This window comes from Sebastes umbrosus, chromosome 9, assembly GCF_015220745.1.
Source record: "Sebastes umbrosus isolate fSebUmb1 chromosome 9, fSebUmb1.pri, whole genome shotgun sequence".
Taxonomy (NCBI): domain Eukaryota; kingdom Metazoa; phylum Chordata; class Actinopteri; order Perciformes; family Sebastidae; genus Sebastes; species Sebastes umbrosus.
The window spans coordinates 32,962,055-32,986,651 of NC_051277.1; the positions used below are offsets into that span (position 1 = coordinate 32,962,055).

The window sequence follows — 24,597 nt, forward strand, 5'->3', positions numbered from 1 at the left end:
GGGGCCCCTTGACCTCTGACCTCCAGATATGTGAATGTAAATGGGTTCTATGGGTACCCACGAGTCTCCCCTTTACAGACATGCCCACTTTATGATAATCACATGCAGTTTGGGGCAAGTCATAGTCAAGTCAGCACACTGACACACTGACAGCTGTTGTTGCCTGTTGGGCTGCAGTTTGCCATGTTATGATTTGAGCATATTGTTTTATGCTAAATGCAGTACCTGTGAGGGTTTCTGGACAATATTTGTCATTGTTTTGTGTTGTTAATTGATTTCCAGGAATAAATATATACATACATACATATAAGATAAGAATATTAAATACTTGACAAATCTCCCTTTCAGATAGTTAACTTTAGCACTATATAATCATTTATTCTCACTTACTTCAGTTATGTATTTACTTCCTACTCAGTTTCAAAATGTATTTGTAATTAGTGATTAGTGATGACTGACTGGGACTGGCTTCTCTTGAAATAACGTGAGGACTGTGAACTTCTCCCCACACAAACACGCAAGAACACGGACACACAGAGAAACACGTGGAGAGATTGTGTAAAGTTTCATTTTTTTTCAGTCAGCTGCATATGGACTGTATAAGCTAAAGTTCCTCCTCATCGTTTTTTTCTAGGGTTTACTGGATGTCAAGTTATCTGAGTGCTTTAAGAAAAAAAGAAAAAAAACACTTTCCAGGAGCAAAACTCAGGAGTGTCAAGTGAAACCAAGTTAATGCAACCAGAGACAGGATGATGTACATTTCACAATCAAACATTCAAATGAAATAAATAAATAAGTATGTAAATAAATAAATAAATAAATAAGTAAATATATAAATAAATAAATAAATAAATAAATGGTGTATGTGCACAAAGGAAGTGCAACTTCCAAAAGGCTCGAGCAACTTCCAAACACACCTGATAAAATGTGTGACTTTCTATTATATTTCTGATAATTTCGGTTTAATCTCGTGTCTTCATTCATTTACAAATTAAAAATGCAAATCTACAAGGCTTCACGGGTCCGCTGGTAACGGCCATTATTTTGAAAGGTCTAACCGGACGTGGTGTGTGTGTTATTACCTACTAGCTTGATACTACCAGCTGAAGTTGAGAATGAACCCGAGCAGAGTAGAGAGAGAGAGGAGACCCGTTAGTTAGTTAGTTAGTTAGTCTGTTAGTCTGCAGAGGACAAACTGTGTCCGTCCATGTCTTGTCCACTAATATCAGCCAGCTGACTAACTTACTGACAGCAATGTCGAGAGAAAACACCACTCGGAGTCTGGACAGCATCGACCTGGCTGCTCTCAGAGTAAGTTTAACAGTTTAACAGAGCTGCTTTCTAATGAAGTGCTGGAGGAGCTGCTGTAGCCTCAACTCTGCAGGAGGATGTGCTGCTGCTGGAAACTTAACGCCAGTTTACAGCAACAACTCAACTTGTTGTTAGTTTCCTCTCGTCTAACCGTCGACTCTCTTCTGTACTGTTAAAGAACCGTTATAACCGTGTCCTAACTCAGTGTTACTGTGTAGAGAGCCTTATAACCCTAACTCTGGTCTGTCTGCTCTGAGTCTGTCTGTGTGGTGGAGCTCTACCAGCTCCACTGTTTACACTCTCAGGGTTCTCCTCTGGCTGCCTGCTGAACAGTTGACATGCAACAAGTCAAAGCCAACTCAACTTAACTTTGTGTTGGCAAGTTTACAGACAGAAAAACTAAATCAGTGCATTATAGTTAATGCCACATCATTGTTTGAGCCCAGTGCACATCATTCTCATACTTAATGGCTAGTGTTTTTATGCTAGTTTATGGAAAATGTCTCCTTTCATTTGTCATTAGTACAACATTTCTGTAATACTCATAATAATATTCGTATCCCCATGGGGAATGACAGTGTGCCTGTATGACTCAAGTCTGTTTGTTGTCATGTAATGTGATTTGATATATCTTTAGGTGATAATATGGTTATAGTCAGCAGGGCTGGGACGATACACCTATCTCCCGATCCGATACTATCCCGATACTTTGGTGTCGATTGTACTACAAGTATTGCGATTCAATATTATGATTTATTGTGATTTTTGTTAACTTTTTTAACACTAGACCATGGGAAAAAGTTCAGTCATACTCTTCTGGGGACTTTTAATGTTTGATTTTCAGTATGTATGTAGTCAGAGATGTCCTGAAGTTAAATATATCAGTCATTTTCAGGCATTAGTTATTCAATTTTTTCCAGCAACCCATAAATCAAAGAATAAAGACATTTCCCTCACAAATTAGTGGTATTTACTTTTAAATTATAAGGGACATGTAATGTTTTATACTTCTTATTTCCATATATATATTTTGTATATATTCAGTTCCCTTTGTTAACACCTTATTTTGAAAACCAGACGTAGTCCCACGTGTATACTTCCTCTAACTTCGTCAAGTCCGTCTCTAGCTTTCCCGTCAGCTCCGTTCTCTTTATCCATCCATGGTCAGCTCCATCGGGGCCGTTTGAATGCATTCAACATAAATGTCAGTATATGGGTGCTCTACAGTTGTAGCGCCGCCTCATTTGACCACTGAGATGAGAGTGGCGGCTGGCTTGACCGCACGTTACCGCAATACGATAACGTTTCCTGTCCGTGACAGAGTTAGCATGCAGCTTTAGCCGTGATGTCTAGCTCTGCTTTTCCTGCAATGTTTGAAACCCAAAGTGTTTCCATCCTTTACTGGATGTGTAGTGTTTACCATGCTGGATTTAACATGTGAGGGTGCAGGTCGTGTCCCCGTGGACCCTGCGCCGTTTTCTACCCTCCGGCAGCGGCCGGCTGCTGTTTGTTTTGGTTGACGGATACGGAACGGATATGACGTCAGACGTTACTCAGACTACAACAATAAAAGCGGTAACTTCCTTCTACCTCCGTATAGACTAAAATTAAGCAAATATATTGATTCTGGGATTAAAAAACTATTTTCAAAATTGTAAAAAAAAAACTAAAAAACGCGGTACATAGGTGAATCGATTTTTTCCCGCCCCTAATAGACAGTGAAGCCAAGACCATTTTCAAGCCGTATTTTCATTCCTTGTAGCTCACAATGTTATCCACATTTGCAATTCCACTTCCTTAGTCTCCATCCCAGTATAGCACTGCATTGTTCTTCTCCATTTGCCCATAGTACTGAGTATGTAAAGCTGCTGTTTATCATAGTTTTGTTTGACATGAACCTGTTGCATTATGACTTCGCAGAAATGTACCATTTTCTATACCGTTAGTTCACGGTTATAGTATAGTATAGTTATAATCACCTGTTGTGCTGTCTGTCAGCTTTGTTCTCTTTATTTGACTCAGCTCTCCCCGTTCCCCGTTCCTCTTTCCTTTATCTTGACTACTTTTTATTTTCTTTCTAGGATCCAGCAGGTATCTTTGAGTTGGTGGAGGTGGTTGGCAATGGAACCTACGGTCAGGTGTACAAGGTGAGCACTCCCATGATGCTTTTCTGTCCATCTTATCCACTTTAATAGAGTGCCACATGAATGAGTCCTAAAACCCGGAAATGAGTTCGCATTTTAGCACTTCCGGTTCCCTCGTCTGGAAGTCAATGGGTTTTTTGAATGGGTTTTTAGTGAGATGCCTGAAATAAGGTCTGTGGTTAACACAAGCTGAAGAGTTTTTAATGTTTTGTTCTGCAACATAAAATATATCAATAAATATCCCACTCGTCAATATTGAATCCTTTATGTGTCTTAAAAAAGGCGGTTGCTAACAAGTGGCTAAGTGAGACTACTAAACGTCATCACGCCGACTCGTCCGCGGTTACAGCCTCGTTGTGTATACTCAGGCTCATGTGACCGTGGTGTAGTTTGTTTTTTTTAAAGTTCTTTATAGCCTAATGTTAGCTTTTTACTTCTGGCGATTGCATTTACATTTCAAAAATCATACAAGTAGTGTTCATTTGTGAATATTATCTTGCTGGACAAAATGTGAAAGTATCATAAACGTGTGCTTGCAACAAAGCTTATTTTCTGCAATAATCCAAAACCCAATTGAAAAATCCCATTGGCTTTTTGTGGAGGGACCAGGGCGATGCTAACTTCCTGGTTGGCCTACAAAAATGAGTCATCCCTGGAGCTCTCTATAGGTGTTTGCTGCACGCATGGAAGAACATAAACACTGCTGCAAACTGTCATATCAGAATGACAGTTTGCAGCAGTGTTGTATGTATTGTCAGGTTTTCATTAAATATTGTTTACATGGAAGTAAGGTAGATCATAAAAATTGCTTGTCTTAGTTAAAAAACGTCCCACAAGCTGCACACCGTAAGCCTCCAGCAGCCTTGACACATGCAGACACACAGATTATTACAGTGTCTAACACGTCACTTCTGGTAAAACGTACTATAGCTGTTCCAGTTAGTTAGGAGGTAAAACTGACTGAAATATCCTGTTAGCTCTTACAAACAGAAGACACACACACACGCACACACACACACACAAACAGCAGCATCTGAAGCATCTTTTAAAGGCCCTGGGTGGGGCTCACTTCCTTATCGCAATATTTGTTTGTGTATGAGTGGTTTGTGGTTACAGGAGGTGTTTAGTCTTATTTAGGTCTATGCAGATGGTTGTGCCCTAAGTGCAAATCATGTTTATGTGCTTCTGCAATACCACAAACTGTGTGTTACTATACCTATGTGGAACACTTTCAGTTTTGAGTATTAAAAAATGAGATCCTTCCATGATGATTGTGCAACAGAGCCTTTGTAAGTGGTCGATTTTAGGTGTGTGTTACAGTTTGAGTCAGGTCAAAAGACTACAATTGTTTGTACTATAATCAGTGATTTAAAACCTCATTAATGCTGGGCTGCCTTAGTTAGATATACCCCCCCCCCCGCCAGATGGCAAAGAAAAGACAAATAGACCTGTTTTTAAAGAAGATGATGTCCAACAGCTTTAATCCAAAATTGACTATGCTAGAGGGATGAAGTTGCATAAGGAGGAATGTTATTTTTCCTGCATCACTAGACATGTAGGCGCTAATTCAGCTCAGGTTCAGCCAGGTCACTTTTAGACACACATTGCTTTGTGGCTAATTAGTGTTGCACAAATATATTAATATCAACAATAACTACTTTTGGAAAAAGTGACTTTTGGGGGGGTCTCCAAAATATATGTGATATATCGCTTAAAGGGTAAGAGTATGAGTTAAGGTAGAGGTTAAAAGTTTAGTGTTTAAGAATGAATGAATGATGTCCGTGGAGTGTGCACGAGACAGAAGGTGGGTGTGTGCCTCGATTGCCGCTTGATTTCCTGAAAGAGGAAATGTTGCAAGAGATGCACAGGACAGTCAGGCCTGTGTTGGCCTTTGCACATGGTGCTTTTACGCAAAGGTAAAACATCACAAATTTCAGCCAATGACTCAAGTTCATTAATGCTTTAACAAAGAGAAACCTCCTAATATGGATGAGAGGAACTTGTGGTAATGATTGTGATGTTTTTCATGTGAAGATCCCACAAACAAGACAATATTGACTACAGACAATTTGTAAAGGTGTTCTATCTGACAGCATTTTAGTTTTGTAAATTATTGAATAAAATGACAGACATGGAAATGGGAATTGCTACAATATAGACAATAATGATAGTGTGTAATGTACGGATGCTCATTTTGAACAATGTGTTTAACCGATAACCGACCCTCGTTAACCGATTATTAACCGTTAACCGACAAGATTTGTGCCTCGCACCAGCTGTAGTGTATGAACACAACAGACAACTTAGTCTCCAGTTCACCGTCCGTAGGTGTAGCAGTGTGTGTACAGTTTTTTTTTCGGTGAATAAATGCTACGAAACTACAACTCAGCGAGCTGGAGAGAGACCGGAGCCGACTTCCTGTATCCTGCAACTCCGGCTCCGCCTCTTAAGGTGGGCTGTTAAGGTGGACCAGCTTTTCTCCTTAAAGAGACGAGCCGCTCCTCTGAGCCGATCATTTTGAGTTAATTATTAATATTGGTTTTAACCGTTTTAACCGATAGCGTTAATCGGTTAAAATGCTTAATGTCGGTTAACAGTTAAACGGTTAATTATGAACATCCCTAGTGTAATGCTAACAAGCAATCAATTGGACCTTAATGTGGACTATGCAGATCTGTTTCTGCATGTCCTCATACAGAAACGTTGTGTGTGTCTGTGTGAGTGTGTTTTTAGTCATTTTCATGTGAAAACAGAACAGGAATAGGGCCTTTAGAACAATGACTTATGCTACACACACACACAGACCAACACACGGCCTCTTAAGAAAACACTCAGTTGTGGATTGAGTGCAGGAGATGCTGACAAAGCATATGGGCTTTTCCTCTGTTTATTTATTTGTGTGTTGCATTTTCATTACATTGCATTTTTGGCATTTAGTAATGTAACAAGAACAAGAAATCCAGCAACAGATGCTCAGATCTTAATTCTAAGCTTGAACCTCTGTATTACCATTACACACGTTAATGAGTGCAAGTTACAAAATAAGAGAGTACAACAGAGGAAAGTTAGCCACAATTCCCACGGTGTGTCACTATCACAGCATGATAACAGAATATGTATTTATTATGTACAGTATATAAGTGTTTAGTGAGACAAGAACTGGGCAGAGCAGGTCAACAAAACATTGACCTATACTGTGCCTGGATTGTGAAAAGACTACAAGTCCCAAATACAAAGCATTATGAGGAAAATCTGTCATGGCTTTATATTAGGGCCGTCAAAGTTAACATGATAATAACGCATCAACTCAAATTCGTTTTAACGCCACTACTTTCCTTAATGCATTAACGCATCTAGTGATTTTTAGGTTGTAGCGAGCATTGTAGCGGGTTTTAAAGGTAGAGTGAAGATACTTGCATCATATGAAACTACAAAACCTAAGGAATCCATCGGTACCAACCATGTCATACTAGGTTGTTGTGAAGGAGGCTAAATAATGCTCCAAACTCGCGCTAAATTTTGGCGAGGAAAAACTGTCATGGCCATTTTCAAAGGGGTCCCTTGACCTCTGACCTCCAGATCAGTGAATGTAAATGGGTTCTATGGGTACCCACGAGACTCCCCTTTACAGACATGCCCACTTTATGATAATCACATGCAGTTTGGGGCAAGTCATAGTCAAGTCAGCACACTGACACACTGACAGCTGTTGTTGCCTGTTGGGCTGCAGTTTGCCATGTTATGATTGGAGCATATTGTTTTATGCTAAATGCAGTACCTGTGAGGGTTTCTGGACAATATCTGTCATTGTTTTGTGTTGTTAATTGATTTCCGATTATAAATATATACATACATTTGCATAAAGCAGCATATTTGTCCACCTACATGTTGATTAAAGTATTAAATACTTGACAAATCTCCTTTTTAAGGTACATTTTGAACAGAAATAAAATATGCAATTAATTTGCGATTAATCACGATTAAATAGACAATCATGCGATTAATCGTGATTACATTTTTTAATTGATTGACAGCCCTAATTTATATTTTAAAATATAGAGTCACATTGTGAATATATTGAGATGCTGAGACCACTGTCACCGTGTTTTTTGTTCTAAATGTAGAACGCTACTAGTGTTATTTATTTGTTTCTTACTGTTGTGTAAATGCTGGCAACAGAAAGCAGGACCCAAATGCCAAAACAGAGAAATGTTTTTGTGAAAAGCAGTTTTACTAAGGTCTAAAATCCATTTTACAGTGTTACAGTTAGCAACAGGCAGGGTCAGGTCAGGTCAGCCAAGTGGGGCAAACAGATCTCACGGGGCAGGTCAAAATATATAAACCACATAACTAGAAAATGAAAGGCAACAGGTAAGAAGGAATGGCTGGAACACCATGGCATCTTAGCTACATTGACCTTCTGGCAAATGTGTAGGAAAAAGCTGTCCTCTATGTGTTCTATGTTATGGAATTACAAACAAGTAGGCAGGTGATCTCTAGAAGAGCGAGACTAAGTAAGGACAGACGGCAGGGGAGCCATGACAGTATGTGGAAAATTCAAAAACACACACAGGGACTTTGTAAAGAGTGAGTTTAAGGATGAAGAGGCGGAGGAGGGAGCTGGAGCGAGATGTTTATCTGCACACAGCAATAATGTGCAGTGTGTTGTAGTCCCTGCTGTAAACCACACTGACCCACTGTCTGTTGTTTGGTAAAGTGGTTTGTAGTTCAGCTTAGGTTACGTTGCCAATTAGCTCTGCTCTAAATTGAAGCCTTACAGCTGACCTATGTCTAGAATCAGGAGCTGATTGTAGTGATTGCTAAATTTCACCATGACTCACGTTTTGACCCACTAATTGCTAGTTAGTAGTCAGATATCGTATCGACCAAAACCCCGGTGTCAGTGGGAACCGACACTGGGGGAGAGTTAGCCCCATTAGCCTCATTTTCATTTTAATTTGGCGGAACGGCCTCCTGGTCAGCAGACTGGATTTTCTGACAAGCAAAGACAGGCACAATTAGAAGTAGTAGAGAGTCAGATGGAGAGTAGAGAAGGCTGGAGAAAACAATCAGGCCTTTTCAGCCAAATTACCTCAGGAACCGAAAAGTGAGGAACTCAAAGAATCTTCAGTGCACTTGTTGTTTGCGTTCCCACCACATCTTAAGAACTGAGATGATTAGGAATTAGCGCAATAACATATTAAAAAGCCACCCTGTAGGTTGAGACATAATTTTAGCACGAAAACAAGACAACACACAGTCGTCACTGTTGTATGAGAGTGAATAGATGTTGGGAAAGAGAAGTGCACATTTTGGAGAGGGCAGGGAGTGTTGAAAACGAAAGGCAAGACCCAAAGTGGAGAGGATATAGTAAGAGTTTTGTTCTGGTTATTTGTGTATCAGTAATGAAACTTGTGTTTGACCCGTCCGTGACATTCAGTGCAGCAAACTCCACCCGTGTAGTTTTTGGCAGGCTAGAAAGCAGTGGCATGGTAGCAGGGAGGTTTTGAGGACAAAAGAAGTAAAAGTGGATCCAGGTTCCTGCAGTATAAATGCAGGTAAAGTTCCTTAAGGCTGGCCCACACTAAAATATTTTTCAAATCTTAACAGATGTTGAAAATGTAAGAGAGCCCACACATAACGACATGTTACGATAAATGTAACAGTTTTGTTCCAATAGTTTGTAGAGAGCAACGATTTGGCCAAAACAGCACACCACACACGACCAGATTCCATTCATGAACAACAAGAGTCCTGTCTCTCAAAACCGGTAATTTTACGACATCTCTCGCGATCAAACGTGACTTTAGAGTAAACAAACATGGCGGACGACAGGCGGGAAGAATTAGCGATGTCAGTTTTTTGCAATACTTTTTACTGAAAATTCACAAAGGATGGATGGATGAAGTCATAGAGACACGTTAAATAAACACTTGTGTTGTTGCCACTAATCAACAAGTTGGTCCTCCGTTTCTGAGCTCCATCTTACTACTACTTTATGCTTCATGTTTGCATTGAACTCAATTCTTCTTCTCTGTTACCGTTTGTCTTTTCCTTTGAACCTTTTCATCATACACTGATTTATGCTAAATTCTTCCCTTTTTGGCGTCATAAACACATGCACACACATAACTTGTGTCCAACTGATGCAGAACACACACATGCACATTAGTATTAAAGGATGTATTATGTGCAGTAGTAGTCACATGCTAGTGGTATGCCTGCAGCAGTTCTGTGGCCCCAGGACAGTCTGAGACTCTCTAGACTCTTTAGAAAAAGTGAGTAAACAACTTCACAGGAATGTATTTGGATTTTTGTTTTTGTTTTGCCATGAATTATTGATAGCTTTCTCTGCCTGTATTTAAAGAGGGCACATTCAGATGTATGTTTCTGTAGAACTAAACAGCAACGAGTGGCTTTTAGTTCCTGAACAGTGACACACAGTAGTCATTTCAGCTGTTCAACCTTTCAAATAAACATTGCCTTATTGGACATTCTTAGCACTGCATCAGCATGAGGTGCACACTCTGTATGCTCCTCTCACTCACCATCTAGTCATCACACACACACACACACACACACACACACACCCACACACACACACACACACACGCAAACACACATGGCGTTTCCCTGTTTGCAGAAGGAACTTCCCTTCCCTGCAAGCCACTGCTGTAGTCATATATAGTGTATATGTGTGTGTGTGTGTGTGTGTTACAATGTGAAAATGTCATATCCACTAAATCTAAGCACTATGATGACTGCTGATGCAACACTGTGCTGCTCTGAGTAAAGCTGAAGTAGTGACTAGTTTCAGGACTAAACTGTCAGTAGCAGTCACTACAACTAGTTAAAATATAAACTGTAGACTGTGTAACTGACTTGCATGGTTAAATCATGTTTATAGCATATAGAAAAGAAATCAGAACATATCTTTAACACTCATTTGTTGGTAATGAGTTAGGAAGAGCTTTCTGAGTGGTTTTTAGTCAAGTTTGTGAAAGATCGTATTTGCCCTGGAGGGTTGCTACCTCGGTGACACCATGTTGAAACATCATGGACCGCGCGCAGCCATAAAACAGCTGGCCGCAATACAATTCCCAGAGTGAATCACTTACACTTCCTCAAATCTTTCTGGTTTCAATAGCGTCACTTCCCCTTCTCTGACCCACATACCATCATTCCTATCTTACTCATGTTAACTGCTCTGCTGACCAAAGTGTAAAAAATGTCCATGTGTAGATTTCAGACCAACTGCCGCTTACAGTTGCATACAAACCAACCCGTTCCCTTCTGTGACTACAGAGCAGCTGCTACACAGCCCAACCTTAGATAAAGTACACGCTTTCTTTGTGTTAAAAAATAATCACTTTCTTCTTCATATTAAGATATGGAGAGCTCAGTTGTGCAAAGTATTACACATTAGGGCTGTCGCGGTGAAAGAATTTCCCCTGAATTGATAATGGCTCACCAGCACCATATGCGGTATTAATGCAACTTTTTTTTTTTTTTTGCAAATTACTTAATTTATCCGGATTGTAGGGCTGTATAGATCAGCTTTATTATTAGGCTAGTATTAGGTATATTGTTAGAGATGTTCCAATGACATTTTTTCCTTTCCGATACTGATCCTGATACCTGAACTTGTGGTATCGGCCGATACAGAGTACCTATCCGATACCAGCGTGATTAAAAAATATATAGTTATTATTATAATTATTATCATTTAACAGCTGTTCACTACTGACTATGTATGGATGTGATATGATTACTATCTTTGTTGTATGGCCTGTCTCAGGTTTGTAAAACATGAACAAATACATACAGAGAATGAATGCAATAGAACCTTCCTTTATTATTCAGTCTGTCAGTTACAAAGAACATAAATAAATGAAGCTAGGAATAAATAACAATTCCATATTCTCTTAGCGGTCTCCTCAAAGACAGCCTGTGTGCTAATTTGTCCTGCAGAGTGCAATATTCACACACTTTACTAGAGTACTGCCTCCCCTTTAAACGGAAGCCTTACATACTCTTACATATCGCCATTTTACTTGTTGGATTTTCCATTGTGAAATATTTCCAAATGGCTGACTATCGTTACACTCTCCACTAACACCGCACGGTTGTTGTCTGCTATCATCACGTGACAAAGTACCTGCTATCAATTCTTCTTCGCTGCTCTAAAACGGTAGTTGCCAGTGGCAGCCATGATACATCCAGGGTGACAGCACAGTGAAGAAAAATGTATTTTTTTTTCAGGGTTAATAAATGATGGTATCAGATTGGTGCATAGACTGACGGGCTCGCCCATACCCGATCCCGAATTTACGGCAGTATCGAACGCGTTTCCGATACTGGTATCGGTATCGGAACATCGGAGGGCACAGCTGAGACACTTTGGTTGTGTCTGGTCGCTATGATACGGAATATCAAAATGTCAGCAAAAGGTAGAGTACTTGTTCTGGATGAGGGGACGGTTGAAGCATGTAGCGAGAGAGGACGGACTTGCCGGTCTATGTGTATTAATTTCTCCTCCATTTTTGTTGTCCAACACTTGTAGCCTCCATGTAGGATGTGACGGTTGGTTGACATTTTTTAACTCTCGACGACCAGAAAAAAACGGCATTAGATCAGCGCAGAATAGACGCTCAGCACCTCGTCACGCTGCTGCCGTTTGTAGCAAAGCGTAAAATGCGGCACTCCCATTGCAAAGAATTCAAAAAAGAAAAAACGTGAACATGGTGGTTGTGGCGGTTGCTCGCCATCCCCTGCAGTTGGCTTGTCAATATTGTGGTATTGCAATATTGCGGTTATTGTGACAGCCCTATTAAACATTATTTCAAATTTGGAAAATTGAAATGAATAACATCTTCTTTGAAATAAAAGTCTTTTCTCCAAAGCTAAGCAAAGTTGTGCGTGGGTTTGAGCTGAGGGAATAAAAAGAAGAGACAGAGAGACAGGAAACATCCTCCAACACAGAGTTTTAGAGCTGTTTGTGTTTGTTCGAGGTGAAAGAAAAAGCAAGTGGGAGAGAAACAAAGGGAAACAAAGGAGAGGAAGGAGAGAGAGGAAAGCAAGGGAGCAAGAGAGGGCAAAAGGAAGGAAAGCAGAGGTGAAAGGCAGAGAGACAGAGAGGAGGGGAGGAAGGAAGAGGGAGAGAGACAGATGAAAATTAGAGAGGGAAGAGGAAAGTGGCCCCCCATGAGGTTTGGAGCTATGCTTTGTGCTGATTACTGGCTGTGTGTGTGTTTCTGTGTGACCCAGAGCACTGATAATATGGGGGAAAGTCTAGTTAGAATATCCCCAGGAGTGACTTGCCTTCTCACTGTTCTTTCTAAATGCCAAAACTGTAATTAAAAGTCCACCAGCGATTCAGTACATAAAGTTTGGTTAACCAAAAAACTCAGATGAAAAAAAGAATGTTCAAAAATCAATGCAGCAGAGGCTGAGATATCCAGACTCGTAGTCCATAGTATGGGTGAAGCTCTGAAATTGCTGAATCCTACAATTCCCATAATGCAACTTGATGCATGTAGTATCTTTTCTTTAGACCTTGCTCGCCTCATCAATGCCCTTGTCTCCCATACTCCACACTCCAAATTGGCAGTGCAGACTTTTAAAGCTGCACTCATTTATATTCATATATATATATTCATGTTAACGATGGACCTGTTTCACAGCAGACATTTTGACTTATAGTAGCAAAAGCACGGGTGAAACTGATGATGGCTCAGTTCCATTAGGCGCCCCAGTAAGCTGCTCCAGTGATCCAGCATGCACAACATCAGGGCCTCCCCTAAGTGGAATGCAGCGATCATTAATGATATTGAATACACCTGTGCTTTTCCTACTGTGACATGTGAATGTGAAAGGGGGTGCTCGTTGTGAGGAACCGTAGACTGTATATATAGATGGGAGATATAGGATACGGGAGCTGCCATCTTGAGATTTTGACGTCATTTGGAGCCAGAGTCTGCGCAATAGTGATCGGGGGGGCTAGAGCCGTGGTATCGAGGTCCCGCCCACCGAGTCAGTCATGAACCGAGCATAGCTGCAGCTTGTTAGCGTGAGCCACCTAGCTGCTACGTTAGCACCACGGTAGCTGTTTGGCTAGAAAGACACAACAACTAACCATAATATCTTTATTACTACATTTATGATCAAATTGACACATGTTCTATTACACAGACTGGTGACGGTTGTGGAAAGTTAAAGGTACAGCTCCTGTCTCGTACAATTCTCAAACCTCTGGCTCCATGACTACTTCACTGAGAGCACCTGTCAATCACAGCTGTCAATCATGACGTCTCACCCCCTTTTTATAGCATGAAATAACTAATTAAAACCAAACTTATCAGAAAAATTAACACTTGAACATACATCGGCGTGATAAGAACTATCTAAAATGACAGAAACCATCTTTGGGGAAAAAGTATTTGACGTGTACTATGACTTTTTAGTTTGGCCCATGTCCCATCCGCTAACATGGAGGGGGCGGGACTTATGACCTATACTGTAGCCAGCCACCAGGGGGCGATCCAGATGTTTTGGCTTCACTTTTGGGGAGCTGTCATGTTGTCCATCTTTATGTACAGGCTATGTGAGGAACCCAGAGAGACTTGACCCTTCCTAAGCCCCGTCCTTTCTTGCTCTGTGCTCCAGTTGAGCAAGCTTGAGACCCGACAGAACCTCGGTTAACTTCCCCCTCCCAATCTTGACAGTTGAATTCAGTTAAATAATTAAATCGCTTAGTGATAAAAACAAACAAACAAATAAACAAGATAGTTCCTCCCTGAGCCATACTGCTAAATACTAATACAACTTGTTAGCTGACAGTACACACACGCATACACACAAACACACACATCGGGGGCCACTTCCTTTTCTCGGTTCTTTTCATATGACAGTAGGACAGAATGAGTTCTGATTGAGCTTTCAGAAGCATTATACTCAATATGACGTCAGCTGTTTAGACCCTGTAGTGCCAGCCAGTGAAGGTTCCCTGTGAATGGAGTAGGAAAAATGGGTTGTTTCTTTACTTCTGTACACACACACACACACACACACACACACACACACACACACTCACACACACTCCTATATGCAGTTTGAAGAGAGAAGAACTGATCGGTGATGCTGTTCAGGATAATGTTACCCAGAGAGACAGAAAGTTGGAGACTAGCAGAGAGATACAGTAAGAGTGTTTCTCTCATTTGTCCCCTTGCTGTCTGCTGTGCCTAATAAATGTCTCTCATATCTAATTAGCATATGTTTGGATATATTATAGTAACCTTTTCACTGATGCAATATTTGTAGTGCTCACTTATTCTGCCACTATGTGTGTGTGTGTGTGTGTGTGTGTGTGTGTGTGTGTGTGTGTGTGTGTCACAGAACAAGCGACGGACAGAAACGGGGAAGGCGTTTGTATCAGGATTTATTTGCACTGTACAGCAGCATCATAATGTGTGTGTGCATGAGCCCGTGTGTGTGATTCATTGGACCTCAATGTCAAAAAGTGAACAAGCTTTCTCCAATTAATTCTGGTGGAGAGCAGATAGCCCTTTGTGTGTGTGTGTGTGTGTGTGTGTGTGAGTGTGTGCGTGCGTCAGTGCTGCGTATTGTTAATGAGAAGCTCAGCTGAGAGTGGAACATTTCACATTTGTAAGTAGCGGTGACAGCACAGCCAGCAGACACCATCGAGTCTGAAGGGACAGGAAGGCCATTTCCTTATTTATCACAGTCAGGCCAGTGGCTGCTTGTGTGCCACAATTCTTTGCAATCACGGAGACAATGTCCTCTACTTGGGGACAGAATGAAGGCCAGAATGAATAGAGCTCAGTGAGCCTGACACAGTACATCTCACATCCTATATAAAAGCCTAATATATATGAGAAGAATATCAGCGAGGTTGTTATCAGACAAGGAGTCTGTTTCAGCAACATTTTCAATAAACTTTATTGTTAGGTATGTCAAAACATTACACTTAAGGGTGGGCAATATGGCCTAAAAATAATATTGCGATATTTTTAGGCTATATCGCGATACACAATATATATCGCGATATTTTCAAATATCCTCTAAGCACTTCATAAATGCTCGATTTAACCCTTTGATGCATACAATCACACCAATATGATGATTCTTGTAGTCCCTGCAGTGTATGTCTGCATTAAAACCTTATAATAATATATTATATATATATACTGTACATATATATATTTATATATAGTATAATATTAAACCTTGTTTATATTCATTAGTGGTTTCTATTGGAACAATTTTAATCTTGCATGTAAAAAAGGGGAAATCACAAGTTAAATTTAGCAAAACAGTATCAAACAGTATTCACTTTAACCAAATAGTTTTCTGGCAATACATGCTTTATATATTTTGATAAATACATAACACACACACACAGTTTTTAATGCCATGTAATAAGTGTAAAGTAACTTATTGTTATGTTTACCAGTAAGCTGTTATAACATTGCTTATAATAAAAATGATTATTTTCCCGCTAGTGTAGAAAGTAGGGATGCTAATTTTGAAAAAAATTCTTAACCGAAAACCGACCCTTGTTAACTGATTTATTAACCGTTAACCGACAAGATTAGTGCCTCGCATGCAGCGGTGAGCCAGCTGCAGTGTCTGAGGACAACAGACAACTGAGTCTTCAGTTCACCATCAGGAGAGCTACTGTAGCAGCTACGATGCTGCGTGTAGTGTCGCGGACATGAAGCCACTTTCCCAGTAAAAGTCTCCACCGCACATTTAGTTTAGTTTAGCAGATTGTCAGCTGTGTGTCTGCCCGCCGTAACGATACTCTGTCTTGCTGGATTAACGATAGCGATTGTCCGACAAACACAGTGTGTTTTTGTGCTACGTTAGCAGCTCTAGCTCTGCTGGTAGCTGCGTGATCGCCGCCACTCAGTCATTGCGGCGTAACTTTTGCGAGTGTACGACAGGCCGTGTGTGTGTGTCAGCAGCGAGTGTGGGTTTGTCGGTGATGTTCTAGCTGTGAACGTAGGTGTAGCAGACAGTGTGTGTACAGTTTATTTGTAGGTGGATAAATGCTACGAGGCTACATCTCCTCCGCTCAAGCGAGCCAGAGACCGGAGCCGACTTCCTGTATCTGTAACTCCGGCTCCACCTCTTAAGGTGGACCAGCTTTTCTCATTAAAGAGACGAGTCGCTCATCTGAGTTTTTCTCAGCATTTTAATTAATTATTAATATTTCTTTTAACCGTTTTAACGGATAGCGTTAATCGGTTAAAGCTCTTAATGTCGGTTAACGGTTAAACGGTTAATTGTTAACATCCCTAGTAGAAAGACTCACCAATCTCGAGGTGTTGCCTGTGGCCAAAGCACTGCAGTCTTGTCCACTCCGTTAGCTGGACGTTCAGATCGGTAGTTGTGGAGAAGTGGGTCACCTCTGTTAGCTGGTTGGCCAATTTTTCTCTCACTGAAATGTAGAACTCCGGTAGAGCTTTCTCCGCAAAAGAGGGAGGGAGAGAAGGAAATGCCAAATCGAGTCTCATGCTGGTGGGGTAGCTTAAAAACATTACATGACACTTTCTAATCGATTGTTCGCAATATAGTCATGTTATACACCGCGCGTGGGACAAGCCGCAATTCATCGACTATATTCGATGTATCGCCCACCCCTAGTTACGCTGTTTTATTATTGTTTTCTACCCTTTGACATTTTACATTAACATACATGTTGATGCTTGTTGAGACTATTTATACATAAGGTGTTCCCAAGCATGCCGTTTTTCTTGTAGTGTTGTCATGAGAACTGATACGTAGGTACCAAGTCGATGCCAAAATTCTGAAAACGTGATGGTACTCTTTCTTTCTAAAGTATCACAGGTACCGCCAGGGCTCGAGACTAACATCGTTCTGAGGACGATAGAAAATGTGTTTGAGATTTATTAAACTCAATATCAAGGGAACGCATCCTATTTTTTCCTTGATAATGATACATTGTAGCCAGCAAATACGTGTTGAAATCGGCAGGACGAGAGCTAGTTAACGGTAACTAGCTCTCGTCCTGCCGATTTCAACATCGGAGGTGCCGTTGATGCGTTCAGGCTCTGTTCAGTAAAAATGAGTATTGGGCGAAGGTAAATTCTGACGTTATTATGATGTGTTCAAATGTAATCTCCTAAAATGTAGTTTTTGGCAAGAAACTTCCAGTTGTTTGAAGGAGATGTTTTCATAAAGAATATATAATAGAGAGAGAATTATGACCTGTTAAACTTCCTGTGTATGTGTGTATGTGTATGTTGAAGTACATGGGAATTATTGTTTTAAGGGCTGTCAATCGATTCAAATATTAAATTGCGATTAATTGCTTGATTGTCCATAGTTAATTGCGATTAATCACACATAAAGGGAGATTTGTCAAGTATTTAATACTCTTATCAACATGGGAGTGGACAAATATGCTGCTTTATGTATATATATTATGTATTATTTTATTTTGCATTATTATGTATATTTATTATTGGAAATCAATTAACAACACAAAACAATGACAGATATTGTCCAGAAACCCTCACAGGTACTGCATTTAGCATAAAACAATATGCTCAAATCATAACATGGCAAACTGCAGCCCAACAGGCAACAATAGCTGTCAGTGTGTCAGTGTGCTGACTTGACTATGACTTGCCCCAAACTGCATGTGATTATCATAAAGTGGGCATGTCTATAAAGGGGAGACTCGTGGGCGTATCGACTACTAAATTTCTGGTATAGTGACATCCCTAATTTCTTATGCCAACCAATACCTCAAGTCATTTTACATATTGTCGTCACAGATACATTTCAGGGTTTGCCCAGCCTCCGCTGAAATAAGAAACCCCTCTGCTAATGTGAGAAGGAAATGAGCAGTGGTGGTACCATCATCTATATTGATTGGTTAGCTAACTTTGTTAGCATAAGCTTGCCGACTAAAATGCTTCATGCTACCGTTAGTTTATACAGCGATGAAACAGCATGCAGTACAGTATAGAGAGACGTGCTCCTCATGACATCTAGTTGAGCCCATCCTACTCTCTGAATGTAGACCACATCATAAGATAATCATATTAACACATACACCGTGTCCATTCAGCTGGGTTATGACTGATGTGTTTGAACTAATCACATTAAATCTTGGAATCTCCTGAAGACTTCTCTGATGTGGACATACTTGATTTAGACACACAGGTTTCAACACTCTGCTGTCCTCCATGGTTTACTATATAATGCATATAGTGGTCCTCTGAGTAATATGTCTTTGGAAAGAGAAGCTTCTAGCTGCAGAGAAAATAAAACACAAATAGGCAGATATTAAGAATGTTTATTTTCAAGCTGTCCATCCATCTTCGTCCCACAGTTTTTCTGTACCTGAATATTAGCTGACTGATTGAGTATAGTGGGATTTGTCCTGCCCTCTGGTCTGTTTCATACACACACGCTCAGAGCCCTGTCATACATCACAGCTTAAAGGCTTATAGAGTAGCTACTCTAGTATCTTGTCAGCTTTCTGACTCATGACAAGGTTTTCAATTTTCCCCTTTTCACCTGACTGCACTTAACAGCTCTGGCCGGCTCCCTCTCTCATGTCACCTCCTGTCTTGTTCTTTCTGACTGGGCCTCTCATGAGAAAATGAAATTATGTAGACATAGCCATGTCCAGCGCTGAAAATGATATCACAATCCAAGTAGTCACTCAGAGGAGGTGTTGTAATGTCTGTGTCTCTGTGTGTGTGTGTGTGTGTGTGTGTGTACAGTTACAGTTGTTGGGCTGATTATAGTTGTGATTTTAACATCAATTGGACCAAATGTGTGAGAGTCTGGGCCACCAATGTTCTGTGTTTCTGAATTATAATATTTGACATTTTGATCTGCCCGTTGTTCCCATCAAGATCACTTCAAACACTGTTCACACAGTTGCACTTGTGTTTTAATGAATATGAATCTATGAAGAATATTGCCCTGAGCCTCCCAGTGTGTGATGATTCACTTTTGTTTTTATCACTACATTAGTCACACTTTCGTCAACTCTCGGGAAAGTAATGGTGTGAATTCTGTTCACAAAGCAATCCTGCTTTGGTGATCATTTTAAACATGTTTGATTTTTATATATGGAGTCAGGAATATTTTTGTGTAATCCAGTTCATCCAGGTTTCACCGGGGTTTCCGTCAGAAAGGTTGTTACGACCGGCAGTAACGGCGGGGTGTGGGGATTTGGGGTGCTGTCATAATGAGAAGAGCGCTGGTCCACCTTAACAGCCCACCTTAAACGGGCCTGAGCCGAAGTTGTGGCTAGCTTCAGGGCTAACCCCTTCAGTAAACGGAGGAGGAGGTTCTAGCCATGGATGTATAAAGAGAACTGGATACAGCGTTGGAGGCGGGCTCCAGTTCATTCCTATGAGAGTTGCTCAGTGGCACATGAAGCCAAAATGGCTCGACTGCCGAGACATAAAGTACCTGGATCATCAAGGGATCTTCCACATCCATTGGTTTCATAGAGCAGGCACACCAGCGTTTCCTTTAACCTCGCCTCCCAGACCTCGGTCCAGCCTCAGTCTGGGTCTCATTCACATGAACGGAGGAAGGGAAATAACTCTGGATTCAGCTGTTAGTCCATTTTACAACTTTTCGGACCTAATGATTTAAATAAGTTCTTACTGGTGACTTACTGGTGAGTTGATTTTCTTCAAAAAAGTTATCCGCTAATTTACAGATGTCTTTCCCAATGTAAGTCTATGGGAAAAAAGTATTTTTGGCATCACGTGACAAACACAGAAGTTGTACTACCGCTGTTTGGCCACTAGGAAAATTAGCTTCAAAGCCTGGCGCTGTTCCTTGGAGCTTGGCTGTAGCATATCTTCACCGACCTAAACCGTACACACACTGCACTGCTATGCTCATAAATATACTGTTCATACTCGCCGTCAGTACATCACACACATGCTCCCTCTCTCTCTCTCTTGGTCCCTCTCTCTCTCTCAACCGCACACCGACACTTGCTAACATTAAACGCACAACCGACGCACTGAGTAATTCCTTAAAGGAGCTTGCTACTTTTGTAACACATTTTAGTTTAAAGCATCTTAAAAATACATAATTCCACGATGCTTATGCCCGGCGGGCCGCCAGGCTTGCACTGGCGTAAACCCTGCAGTACAGAGCCACAGGTCAGCTCCCTCTGCAGAGTTTATTCCACAATTTTGCCAAAATCTGGCTTTTTTTCCTCTGTTTTTTTTTTTGCATGCAAACTGCAGCATAAACTCATTAGACAAAATGCTTTTGATGAATTGTGGTGAATTTGTGATCTTGTGTGATTTGGGGGTGTTACTTACTGACACGACTCTAATCCCAGGCTTCAGTACACAGCACTGAATTATGTTGTTCATCAAACTGTATGCCTTTTTCTACATATAAAGATTTGTTTACAACAGTATACACCATTCCTTTACATGTGAGTACTACTTTTTTTTTGCTTCTGCGCCGGCGACAGCCGTGGTCTGAGGCATTATATTTTCGGGTTGTCTGTCCATCCCATGGGGGGGGGTGTATTCAAATAATAACCGAATAATAACCGAATAATTCCCAGTGATTTTTGAATAGTATTTTTGCTTGGAATGCACATCCCTATCGTGAACTCGATATCTCAGGAATGCCTTGAGGGAATTTCTTCAAATTTGATACAAATGTCCACTTGCACTCAATGATGACCTGAATAGATTTTGGTTGTCAAAGGTCAAGGTCAGGCTGATGTCCGACCTGTTCTCGTGAAAGCGATATCTCACTGTGACTTCAGAAAACAAGTGGCCATAACTCAAGAATTCATATGCTAATTATGACAATTTCACGCAAATGTCTAATAGGATAAAATGTGACATTTTGGACAGCCATGGATGTAAACTGCAACTTTTCTTGTTGGCAGAGGCATACAACCATGAAGCATTGATTCTAGTTTTAGTCTGTTGTGATCTTAACTTTTTCCTCATGTATTTCTCCAGGGTCGTCATGTCAAGACGGGCCAGTTGGCAGCTATCAAAGTCATGGAAGTCACAGAGGTAAAAGAGCATTTCATAAAATTACACTTTCTCTATCTCTACCCACCGTTTCTTCTTTCCTCTTCCCTTTTCCTGTCTTGGGAGAGCAAATGTGAATATTAAATCTAAAACATCAAGGGTAATTAATCTTAGCATTGCCAGAACCATCTGATAATCATGCTGTCAGTGTAAATTGTACATAACATGCCTTATTTACACGCATGATCCACACAGCTGACCTGGTTTTATTCCGTGTAGGAAATCATTTACACAGATCCCATCATACAGGGCATCCATGGGTACTCAAAATGTCTGAAAAGAGACAAAAACAAAAGGGGCGATTCCACTGATTTTACACATAAAGTGCAGTTTATTTGCCGTGAAGAGAACATTTCAGCCTGTGAAAACAGTTGTATAAAGTCCTCTGTGGCTCTGGAGGGAGAGTTTCAAAATCTGAAAAAAAACAACCTTGATGATGTTATGGAGGATTGTGAATGTATAAAGAAAGCCAGCATCACAAACTGGAGTCGTGGAGGGTTTTAAAGAAACTGGCATTTAAGAGGCATTGGGTCTCATGAAAGATGCTATTAAATGGAATGATGGGAAATGTAGTATCCAGTGGTTTTGGAGTTTGACCCATTGGAGGGACAATCAGGATATGCCAACCTGTGCTGCATTGATTTTTGACCAAATCTTTTCTAATCTTTCCCTCGTTAAAGCCCCAACTTAACGGAAGTGCAACACCAAATTGCTGGAGTTCTCTCTTAGTTTAAATCAATTGTCCTTTATCCTCCCTGTGTAAGAAAATATAAGCACTCAAAAAGGAAAAAAGTATTTTTTTTTTCTTAGGGCTGTCAATCGATTAAAATATTGAATCGGAAATAATCGGAAATTAAAAGCACATTTTGTTATCGTTTCAAAATGTACTTTAAAGGGAGATTTGTCAAGTAATTAATACTCCTAACAACATGGGAGTTGGCAAACATGCTTGCTATATGCAAATGTATGTATTTAGCTATTATTGGAAATCAATTAAAGGGACTGTTTGTGTTTTCGGTGTACCATGCGTGCTCGCGTGTGGCTACGCTGTTGAGACTCAGACTCCAACACGAACTACAGTGAAGCACCAAAACCTCTTGGTTGTATCTAGTGAAGCCCGTCTGTTAAACAGTGTTAGCCGCGGTCGGAGGACGCGGGGGAGACCGTAGCTTTGGTCTCCAGGACCGGAGTCTCTGCTGTACTCTGCTTCTCTGCTCCTCGCCTTCACTCACACACCGCACTCCTTCTCACTCTTTCGCTCCACTCTCACGTGCATGCGTGCACACTCCACACTGTAGAAGAGTTAGTTTAGCTCTGAGAATATCTAGTGAATCTAGTGGATGTTTGTGCAGAAATAACTGCTGCAGCTCCTCCAGACCAACAGAGGTTTCCCGTGTCTTGTGAAGTGACGGGGCTCCGCAGAGAGAAACGTTATCGTCTCCGACCAAAACTCCGGTGTCTCCCCTGTTCCCTCCGGCCACGGTCGGGAGGCTGAGGCGGGAAAAGCCAACACTAGGATCAGCATTGATTCAGGGAGAGACCTTCGTCTGGTCAGCTAACATTACTGCCAAGCAGCTGAAATATAGAGTGATATTGTGCTTTTAGCTGACGTGTGTCACCTCACTGTGTTGAGCGATGCTCGTTCATGTCTATGTAGAGCGAGCACAAGCGCGAGCAACAGTACGCTGACTTTAGTTGACTTAACGGCCACAGGTGTCGCTGTTAACAAGACATTTCTGGTTCTTACAAACAGTCCCTTTAACGACACAAAACAATGACGTATATTGTCCAGAAACCCTCACAGGTACTGCATTTAGCATAAAAAATATGCTCAAATCATAACATGGCAAACAGCTGTCAGTGTGTCAGTGTGCTCACTTGACTATGACTTTCCCCAAACTGCATGTGATTATCATAAAGTGGGCATGTCTGCAAAGGGGAGACTCGTTGGTACCATAGAACCCATTTACATTCACATATCTTGAGGTCAGCGCAAGTTTGGAACGTTATTTAGCCTCCTTTACCACAAGCTAGTATGACACAGTTGGTACCAATGGATAAAGAAATTAGTGGCGTTAAAACAAATTTGCGTTGACGTGTTATTATCACGTTAACTTTGACAGCCCTAAAAATTATATTTCTCAATTTAAGGAAAACTTAACTGCCATGGTGGCAGTTGACCTGAATTTTTTACCTGCCACAGCCAACATTTAACCTGCAGGTGGCAGGTGCTAATTTCATTCCTTGGTTTGATATCTATTTGTGATGTTGAAGACACACTAATCAAGCACACTTGCTGGTGTCATTTGGTTTTAAAAGTTGGAATGATTTGAGAAGTTTAAACTAGTGATTCCACCAAAGGATCATCTGCCGGCTATATACAATATTGCAGTATGTTCAAGCATAGCTAAAACAAAGGCGGGGAATAAATAGGTCCACAAAATATCAGATGAAAAGAGAGGGAGGAGAAGGAGAGAAAAGAGAGAGACAAACAGTGTTACAAAACTGTCATGATCGACAAAGGAATGAGTGTAATTAGTCCGTTAGTTTTAAGGCATCAAGAGCTGCTAACAGAGTTGTTTGAAACCTTCCTCTCTAGTTGTCTTTCTGTTGTATTGCAGCTTTTTTCCTTCAAGTGACATTATCCCTAAAGAATACAGAACACAAGATATTATCTGAGGGAGGTACTGTATTTCCTTTAAACAATGCGCCTTAGAAACAAATGAAGCAATATCACAGCATTTGCGGGTGTTTGCACTTGTGAAAACACATTTTAAAAGACATTATTGGACTAAATGAGTAGTTTTTGCAGTTTGTCTCCCTCTTATCTATTCCCAATTCAATTCTCTCCCCCCTCATGCAGGTAATTGAAGCGATGGAACTCTTACAGTGCATTTGACAACCTCTCCTAACTCCCTCCCCAAAGCGTAGACACACGAGGATCAAACAGAGATCTACTTTAATATACCGCTCGCCTGACAAAATTAAATTGCATGAAATAGTCTCTTCTTTCTCACAGTTCTCTGAGTCCCACCAATATTTCTGTT

At 40.8% G+C, this 24,597-nt stretch overlaps 1 protein-coding gene across 4 annotated transcripts in view; it reads left to right on the top strand.

The window, feature by feature from the left end:
- The first annotated feature begins 1,093 nt into the window (after positions 1–1,093).
- The window catches only part of si:zfos-2326c3.2 (mitogen-activated protein kinase kinase kinase kinase 4), a 102,173-nt gene continuing 78,669 nt past the window's right edge, over positions 1,094–24,597 (top strand). For 3 of the 4 annotated variants that reach the window (XR_005208115.1, XM_037779712.1, XM_037779714.1), the window contains exons 1-3: positions 1,094–1,311; positions 3,393–3,458; positions 21,476–21,532. Coding sequence is in view for 3 of the 4 variants with exons in the window: in XM_037779712.1 (XP_037635640.1) it covers positions 1,255–1,311; positions 3,393–3,458; positions 21,476–21,532 (180 nt within the window). In the remaining variant the exon portion in view is untranslated. The remainder of the gene's footprint in view (positions 1,312–3,392; positions 3,459–21,475; positions 21,533–24,597) is intronic. The other variant, XM_037779713.1, reaches the window with a different exon arrangement.